A 10,149-nucleotide genomic window follows, 5' to 3' on the forward strand; every position below is an offset into this window, starting at 1 on the left:
CCTCCTACCTCTGCCCCGGAGTGCTGGAATTAAAGGTGTGCGCCACCACGCCGGGCTTCTTCAAATTATTTGTGCTTAAGAAAGTCTTTATCAGGGCTGGAGAGATGGCTTAGCAGTTAAGTGCTTGCCTGTCAAGCCTAAGGACCCTGGTTCGAGGCTCAATTCCCCAGGACCCACATTAGCCAGATGCACAAGGGGGTGCACAAGTCTGGAGTTCATTTGCAGTGGCTAGAGGCCCTGGTGTGCCCATTCTCTCCCTCTCCCTTTCTCTGTCTCTCCCTTTCTCTCCGTGGCTCTCAAATAAATAAATAAAATAAAATAAAAAAGAAAAGATATTATCTTCAACAAATAGTGTTGGACAAATTGGATGACCATATTTAGAAAAATGAAACTAAACACATTCATCTTTCCATACACAAAATTCAGGTTGAAATGGATTAAAGACCTCAACATAAGATCTAAAGCTCATCTTCTACAAGATGAAAAAATAAGAGGCACTCTCCACAATGAAGGAGTGGGGAGAGACTTCCCAAACAAAACCCCAGTAGCCCAGGAAATAAACAATCACTCAGCCAGTGGGATCTCATGAAGCTAAAAAGCTTTTGCACAAACTTACCATATGCACAGCCAATATATTACCCACTGAATGGGAGAAAATCCTTGCCAGATATACCACTGACAGAAGCCTAATATCTAAAATCTACAAAAAACTCAAAAAGCTAAACAAAAATCCAGCAACCCACTCCAAAAATGTATCAGAGAACTAAATAGAGAATTATCAGCTGGGCATGGTGGTGCTTACCTTTAATCCCAGCACTAGGGAGGCAAAGGTAGTAGGATTGCCGTGAGTTCAAGGCCACCCTGAGACTTCATAGTGAATTCCAGGTCAGCCTGGCCTAGAGTGAGACCCTACTTCAAAAAAAAAAAAGATAATTATCAGAGGAGGAATTATAAATGACTAACACAAAGGTAAGAAAATGTTCAACATCACTAACCATTAGGAAAATGCAAATTAAAACAACCACGAGATTCCACCTTACTCCAATAAGGATGGCAGTCATTGAAAAATCTAACAATGACAAATGTTGGCAAGAATGTAGGGAAAGAGGAACTCTCATACACTATTGGCTGGAATGTTAACTTGTACAACCACTAGGGAAATAAATTTGGGCATTTCTTAAAAGGATGAGCATAGAGCTACCAACAGACCCAGTTATTTCCTTACTGGGCATTTATCCTAAATGCTCTACACATCAATACATTTGCTCAACCATATTTATAGCTGCTCAATTCATTATACCTAAGAACTGGAATCAACCTAGACCATGCTTATAGCTGCTCAATCCATAATAGTTAAGAACTGGACTCAACCCAAATGCCCACCATTGAATGAATGGATACTGAAGTTTTGGTATATTTACACAAGGGAATTCTACTTAGCAGTAAGAAAAAAATGATGCAATGAAACTTGGACAGAATTACAACATATCATAATCATAAAACTCACACAATCACAGAAAGACAAATGCCACATAGTGTCACTTATCTGCAGTTTCTAACCTGGACCTGCTTTAGTTGCTGTCATACCTCAAGGCCCAGACAATAGGAATGGAAAAGTTTGGGGAAGAGGTGAGGGGACACTAAATTGCAAAATGAGCTGGTTTCATAAAACCCTTTAACCTTGGAGATAGTCTAAAAGATATAACTCCCAAAAGGAGTTAGGAAATAGCACCTGAAAAGTAGGGCTTAGGTCAGGGTGGGATAAAGCCTAAGCTTAAAAGAATTTTTTCCAGTCTCTGGCCTATAACTCACAGTACCAGGGATTTGTTGCAACTCACATTGACCTTCTGATCATAGAGACCTCTAAGTTCCCTAAATCAAGACAGCTTTCTGACAAAGCACTGGGTTACCTGTCTGAGAAAAAAGCCAAGACCCCATTACTGAAGACACCACATACTGTTGACACAGAGTACAGAGAGACCTGGCAGAAATTCAGAAGAAAGCCAGTCCCCAGTTAGCCTCTCTAGTGCTGAAAAGTGCTACAGGAGATACTGGGAGAATTGGCCAACAATGGTCTGAGCAACCATAGGTTTAAGCTACTCAGAAGCAAACACCCTAACACAATGTACATGCCAGTGCAATAGAGACACACAGCCTCACTGGGTAACCAATAGCTTTCTGATTGCTGAGAGATCTGCTCAGGAATTTAGAACCAGATCAGAATCCTATGGAGAAAAATATTTTCTCCAGTGTCTTTGGCTAAAGGAGGTGTTACATACATCAAATTCTCCCTAAATTAATAATGCTTATCCCATTTAAACTATGTTGACTTCACTGTCTGAAGAATCTGCTTTTCTTTTTTCAGAAGGTAGTGAAACTGGAGGAGATAAACTACTCATCACACTTCAGCCAAGCCACAGCTGAAACCACCGAGGAAGTGGGCCTCCAAGCAAGAGAGTTGTTTCCATGCTGTACCTAATAATCAGTGCCAGGGTGTAGGAGACAAACCCTGAGATTACTCCTACAAAACATCTACCAAAGCAGAGATTCAGAAGCTCCTAAGAGCCCATCACTGAAGTATACTTAAAACTCATACACCAGAGCTCAAGGAATTTTGTGGAAGAGGGTACAGAAAGATTGTAAGAGCCACAGGTCAAGACATCATGCCCCGAGACATTCCCCCTATCCCCCCCAGAAAACTGACTACTGCTCCAACAACACCTAAACCCCATGGGAAACACCTGACAAACCATTGAGGAGAATCCCCAATGTAATGAGGTCAGGGATGAGGGAAAAGAGGGTACCAACATATGTTGCATCCATACAAAACATGTTGTTAATAATAATAATAAATATTTTTAAAAACTTACTAAAATTAAGCCAGGTGTGGTGGCACATATCTTTAATCCCAGCACCTTGGAGGCAGAGGTAGGTGGATTGCCATGAGTTCAAGGTCACCCTGAGACTCCATAGTGAATTCCAGGTCAGCCTAGGCTAGAGTGAGACCCTACCTCGAAAAACCAAAAAACTTACTAAAATTAATGAAAATAGTTCCATGATCAACAAAGAGAAATGGATTGCCATAGGATTTTAATCAGCTACTTCTGAGTTACATGAGGTGAGAACTTGTTACAATCCTCACAGAATGTTTGTCCCATGGGAGCTCCATGACCATATAACTCCCTACTGGTTACCACTTTTCAACATGAGAAGTCCCCACTGGCCTGTTGAAGGAAGTAGCCCCCAAAGAAGAGTTTCTTTGGCCATTTCTAAATTGTCTAATTTTTAGTTGTCTCTTACCAACAATTCATCCCTAAACATACTAGTAAAGGCCTATAATGTGCTCCATGGAGAAATAATAGTGATATTGGTTGTGATTATTGTGAGCGTTCCTTACAAAGTAGGAGACATACTGGAAACCGCTTTCTTATCATAGTAGGATTCCTTCAGGGACAACGCCCTTGGGGCTGCCTGTGGTGGTTTGTGGTTTGATTCAGGTGTCCTCCATATACTCAGGTATTCTGAAAGCTAGGTTCCCAGCTAATGGCAATTTGAGAATTAACACCTCCTGGGGGAAGTATATTGTTGGGAGTGGGCTTATTGGTGTTAATAGCCAGCTTTCTCTTGCCATTGTTTGGCACAATCTTCTGTTAATGTTGTGAACCTGATGTTGGTGAGGAGTTGATGTCCACTCTCTGCTCATGCCATGATTTTTCCCTGCCATCATGGAGCTTCCCCTTAGGAGTCTGTAAGCCAAAATAAACTCTTTTGCCCACATAAAAGAAAGAAGAAACTGTAATATTTATAAGTTTATATGCTATGCTTTTCATAGGGTTTCTATGCTTGCAAGCGATATCTCAAAATTGATGAGCAAAATGGAATGTGTATTAGCTTATATAACTGAGTAGTGTTGGGGGGTCTATGGTTGGACATTTGGACTTAATGATGGAATCACTCTCTTCATCTCTATTTTATGGTGTAGAATTATTGTCTGAGGGGCTTTATTTTTAACAATTTACCTTTTCCCAGTATTTCCAAAGTGACCCTTTCATCCAGACTTGGGTCATATACTCACTTATATAAGAGAAGGGTTGAGTCAACTTTATACCAATCTCACCAACAGTGTGGGAAGAGCAAATGTTCAAAGTAGAACCATGAAAAGAAGAAAAGTATGGAAGGGAAAGCAAAAACATTTGCTTATTATATGATGCAACTAAGCTTGATACTCAAACTTTAAAGTAATTCAATTGCTGTTTTTAAAATAACACAAATGTAACATCCCAAAGCAATTGTGTTTATTAGCTCACAGTTTTAATATGACAGAAAGCTGGATATAAGATTGACTTCTTATCTAACAGTATCACAAGGACAAAATTAAAATGTTAGGTGGGCTGAGTTCTCACATATAGAAGCCCTGAGGAAGAACCTATTTCCAAGATCATCATATTCTTGTTTACTTGCTGGGGCTATGCTCAGCATCCAGAGTGTGTGTTCCATGCTAGTCCAGGTGTTTGGCTCCCTGCAATAACAAGAACTTGGATCATGCTTCATATTGCAGGCTACCTTTTTCTCTGGCCTTCCCATACAGATTTAAAAGACAACCCCCCACACACACACATACACAGCACTCATTTTACATATATGTTGAGTACCCCTTATCAGAATTGCTTGTGGTTTTTGGAATATTTAAGATATGAGATAGGATCAAATCAAACATTAAATTAATTTATGTCTTATATATAGCAAATAGACATAACTTGAAGTTAAGTGTTTGTGTGTGTGTGTGTCTGTGTGTGTGTGTGTGTGTGTGTATTACTCATGGAATAGTTCCATGGCATGGAATTTTCCATATAGTGCCAGGTCAATGTTCAAAAGTTTGAATTTGGAGGCATTGCTTAGTGGTTAAAGCACTTGCCTACAAAGTCTAATGACCTGGGTTAGATTCTCTAGTACCCAAGTAAAGCCATATGTAGTGGTGCATACATCTGGAGTTCATTTGCAACAGCTAGAGGCTCTGGCATATGCATTTTTTTTCTCTGTCCTCTCAAATAAATAAAAATATTTTTAAAAACCTTGGATTTTGGAGCATTTTAGGTTTTAGATTTTTGACTTTCATATTAGGATTGTACAATCTGTATGTCAGATATTAGTTACTACAAAAAAAATTACATTAGAGCTGGATGTGGTGGCACACACCTTTCATCCCAGCACTCTCAAGGCAGAGGTAGGGGGACTGCTGTGAGTTCAAGGCCACTCTGAGACTCCATAGTGAATTCCAGGTCAGCCTGGGCTAGAGTGAGACCCTAGCTCGAAAAACCAAAAAAGAAAAAAAATATATATATTATATAACTGTGAGAACAAGCTAAGCAAGTCTAAAATCTGTGAAATCTGTGGGGGCACACAGACAAGCATGATGAAAGACTGTATGGACATAGTTCAAAGCTGATGCTTACAATCAAACTCCATAATCAAGACAGAAAGACCTGGGGTGGAGGCCCAGCGCTGCTCGAGCCTGGCCGCGGCGGCTGCGGCGGCGGCGACGACGGTGGTGGCGTCACTGCGCTTCGGGGACTCGGGCTCCAGGGACGCCCCCGGGCCTGGCTGAGCCGAGCCACCCTGGACGCGGCACCGAGGCGGCGGCCATGGAGCTCGTATAGTTTGAAGACGTGACTGTGGAATTCTCCTGCCAGGAGTGGCTGTACTTGGGTGCGGCTCAGCGAGCCCTGTACAGGGATGTGATGCTGGAGAACTATAGCAGCCTCGTGTTCTTGGGCATTTCATCTAAAACCCTCTCACTGGACAGTGTATGACCAAACCAGAGCTGATCTTCAAGTTGGAGCAGGGATTATCACCATGGAGTGTAACAGAAAGATCAGTTCAGAGGCTTCCAGCAGAATTAAAAGAGGAACAGCAAATCCACTGGAATAAGCATTATGAACATAACCACTGCCAGAAATCCTTCTGTCAACAGTCACTCCACACTCAGCCCCAGAGTAATACATGTGTGACTATGGACCATACCAGTAAGAAGAAACACCAGCTTTATAAATGTGGGGAACGTGTCCCCACGTCACAGCTCACTGTGTGTCAGAGAGCCCAAACAGATAATAAGCCTTATGACTGTGGGAAAGATTTTCCCAGCAAGTCACAACTAAGTCAGCATCAGCAAACTCATACAGTTAAAAACCAGTACGAATATAGGGAATGTGGGAAAGCTTTTCTCAGAAAGTCAGAACTCAGTGTGCATCATAGAATTCATACAGGTGAGGAGGTTCATGAATGTAGGGAATGTGGGAAAGCTTTTTCCAGAAAGTCTCATCTGATTCCGCATCAAGGAACCCACGGAGGTGAGAAGCCATTTGAATGTGCTGAATGTGGTAAAACTTTTTCGTGAAAGTCAAATCTCACTCAGCATGAGAAAACTCACACTGAGAAGCCATATGAATGCATTTATTGTGGGGATCTTTTTCGCTCCAAAAAACAGTTTGCTGCACATCTGAGAACACATATAGGTGAAAAACCTTACAGATGTAATGAATGTGCAAAAGCTTTTCCCAGCCGGTCATCACTCACTGTGCATCAGAGATCCCACACTGGAGACAAGCCGTATGAATGCAGTCAGTGTGGGAAAGCTTATTCCACAAAGTCACAGCTCACTGTGCATCACAGGATCCATACTGGTGAGAGGCCATATGGGTGTCATGAATGCGGGAAAGCTTTCAGAAGCAAGTCACAACTCACTGAGCACCAGAGAACTCATAGGAGCGAGAAGGCTTCAAAATGCAGTGAGTGTGGGAAAGGTTTTGCCAACAAATCACAACTCAGACAGCATCAGAGAACTCATACAAGTGAGAAGACATGGAAATGCAGTCAGTGTGGGAAAGCTTTTGCCAACAAATCACAGCTCAGACAGCATCAGAAAACCCATACAGGTTTGAAGCCATACGAATGTCATGAATGTGGGAAAGCTTTTGCTTATAAGTCATATTTCACTATCCACCAGAGGATACATAGAGGTAAAAAGACATATGAGTGCAATGACTGTGGGAAAGCTTTTGCCAGCAAGTCACAACTCACGGTGCATCAGAGAACCCACACAGGCTTGAAGCTCTATCAGTGCAATGAATGTGGGAAAGCTTTTACCACCATGTCACCATTCACTGTGCATAAGAGAGTTCATACAGGAGAGAAGCCATATAAGTGTGATCAGTGTGGAAAAGCTTGGACCAGCAAGTCACAACTCACTGTGCATCAGGTAATACATTCAGGGGAGAGGCCGTATAAATGTAATGAATGTGGAAAAGCTTTTTCCAGCAAATACCACCTTAATGATCATAAGAGAATACATATAGGTTTCAAGCCCCATAAATGTAGTGAATGTGGGAAAGCTTTCTACTTCAAGTCCCACCTCACTGAGCACCAGAAAATCCATACAGGTGACAAGTGTCATAAATGTAGTCAATGTGGGAAAGCTTTTTACTTCAAGTCCTATCTCACTGAGCATCAGAAAACTCATACAGGCGAGAAGCCATGTGTGTGCAGTCAGTGTGGGAAAGCTTTCCTCAGAAAGTCACATCTCACTCAGCATCTGTTAATTCATACTGGTGAAAAGCCACATAAATGCAATCTGTGTGGGAAAGCTTTTGCTACAAAGCCACGACTTGCTGTGCATGAGAAAATTCACACTGGTGATAGGCCGTACAAATGCAATGACTGTGGAAAAGCTTTTTCTATAAAGACATGACTCACTAGGCATCAGAGAATGCATACAGGTCAAAGGCCATATGAATGCAACGAATGTGGGCAAGCTTTTTTCAGAAAGGACGTTCTTATTCAGCATCAGGAAACTCATACATTCAAAACCAGTTGGAATGTATTGGATTGGTAAATTGTTCCAACAAGTCATAACTTGCTTTTCATCATTGATCCTATACAGTTGCAAAACCATACACATGGTCACTGTGCATTGGAATACCCATATATGCTGAAAGTTATTAATATAATAAAGGTTACTGGAATCCATAGCTTACTGTGCATCAAAAGAACTACAGATGGCAATCCATACGAACATTACAAATATGGTGGAACTTTTCCCCATCCATTAGTACCCACTATGCATGATATAACTTGACCAGGTAAGATGATACAGCTATAATGAATGCTGAAAATCTTTCTGTATGAATTCAGAATTCACTGTGCATCAGAATTTATAGAGGTGAGATGCCACGTGCATATGGTAAATGTTTTTCACGTAAGTTACGTCTCTGTGTCCGATGACTAAATGGCAAAAAGCTATATAATGGCCATGGATCTGGAAAAGTTGTTTCCCAAGTCACAGCTCATATTGTGTCAGACAGATTGTGCCGATGAAAATGTGTGGGAACGTAGGAAAGCTCCCAAAAGTAATAGCCACAGAATTTAGAGCATATAAGTATAAAGAGCGCAGGGTCCTTTATACTTCAGTTCATACATCACTCTACATGAGGTAACTCATGGTTAGAAGCTGCACAAATGAAAGAAGCTTTTCTCCTGCAACATAAACTCAGCATCTTTGCACTCACAGGAGAAAAGATGGGTGACTCACTGCTAAGTCTGCAACATAGAATGCCTACAGGGATGATTGAGGAATATTAAAAATGCAGACTTTGTCTTGTAACTCACATATGTGCAGTTATCATAAAGATTTACATTCTTATCTCTAGTATGATAAGATATTAAGAAACTGAGTGGTGTTACTCACCCAAAGGTCAGGTGTCAAGATAAAATGCATGTAAGTGAGGAGTCCAGGTACTGTCGAATCTGAGCCCAAGTCATTAGTGCCGGATCCAGGTTCACTATCCTTCTTACTCCCAGGGATGCTTCTCGAAGTCTTCAGGGCCCTTGTTGCTGGACCCAAGGGACCTTTATGTGATGTAGCCAAAATCTGGCTGGGATCACACACCCGGGTGCACTTTTGTGGCCCCAGGTCTAGCTTGAGCTCTTTATCCTGGGTCTGTAACGTAGTACCTGTGTCTATGGTGTGCTACTTTGCATGCATGGCAGCTTCGCCTCAGGTGGTGTAGCACTCCTGTGAATGGTTTTAAAGGAGGGTAGGGCATGAAATGCATACTGACCTGGTAGCCGCACAAATGCAAGTGGGAATCAACGTGAAGCACCCCATTAGGAGCCCAGTCCCATCACTGTATGAACATGAGCCTGTTTGAGTCACTGATGAGATGTAACATTGAGAAGCAGGCATATATACTTGTTTGTCAGCGAAATAAGCCAATTGTATGGTGCTGTGGAGATCATAAGTTTTGGATATATCAGGACTGTGTAACAGGTACCATGAAGAAGTGGTGGTTCAGGATGGGGTGCTTGCCCAGGTTGGACCTGCCCAGGTGTGGGGGCAGAATTGGAAACCTGTATACCTTAGCAGTTATAGATGTCAGATTTAAACTGCTGTTACTTTGTTTCTTCGTAGTTATTAATTTTGTATTGGTTCCCCCATGATAGCCTTATTGCAAATGAAATGTTTATTCTGTCATTTTGTGTTGGAACTATGTTACTTGTTTTGATTGTATGTAATGGAGACATTCTTAACTCTCAGGAGTTTGGAATAGCATTAGTGTTGATAAATGTTATGGGGACCTTTGACATTGTACTAAATGCCATTTGCATTGTGACTCTATGGGAGGAGGGGCAGAAGTAGAATGGGTTGGTTTGAAAGTATGGTGACATAGACTTGGGTGTTTTATTAAATTCAGTTTGCAACTTGAGCCCACAGCAGGCAGATACCTGTTACAAGAGACATGGCACAACGGGGGTGGGGGTCTGAGTGCCGCCCTAAGTTGTAAGGAGAGCAGTGAGCTCTGGCCGTGTGTGGTGCCAGCTGTTGATGGTGTCTCTCTTCTTGGATCTTTGCTTCTCCCAACACTGATGATCTGGAATTTTTAACCCTGAAATAAACCCTTTCCTCCCATTAAAAAAAAAAAAAAAAAGACAGAAAGACCTGGATAAAGAACAGTCTTGTAGATCCAGTGGCTATTTTGAATCTGAATCAGGGAATAACTAAACCTTTTATAAGGCTTCCATCGGTTTTTAGACTCACATTGTATATCTGCCTTATCTTAAGGTCAGTTGATTACAGGTCTTAATTACCAGAATACC

The 10,149-nt window shown here is 41.6% G+C and overlaps 1 protein-coding gene across 1 annotated transcript; it reads left to right on the plus strand.

Annotated features, from left to right (window-relative positions):
* The first annotated feature begins 5,754 nt into the window (after window positions 1-5,754).
* On the plus strand, window positions 5,755-8,410 carry LOC101600983 (zinc finger protein 260-like). Its single transcript, XM_045159806.1, is given in 1 exon segment — window positions 5,755-8,410. A coding segment is annotated over 1 exon segment (1,938 nt). The 5' UTR covers window positions 5,755-5,806; the 3' UTR covers window positions 7,745-8,410.
* Window positions 8,411-10,149: the final 1,739 nt, after the last annotated feature.

Source organism: Jaculus jaculus, chromosome 9 (assembly GCF_020740685.1).
Source record: "Jaculus jaculus isolate mJacJac1 chromosome 9, mJacJac1.mat.Y.cur, whole genome shotgun sequence".
NCBI classification, from domain to species: Eukaryota; Metazoa; Chordata; class Mammalia; order Rodentia; family Dipodidae; genus Jaculus; species Jaculus jaculus.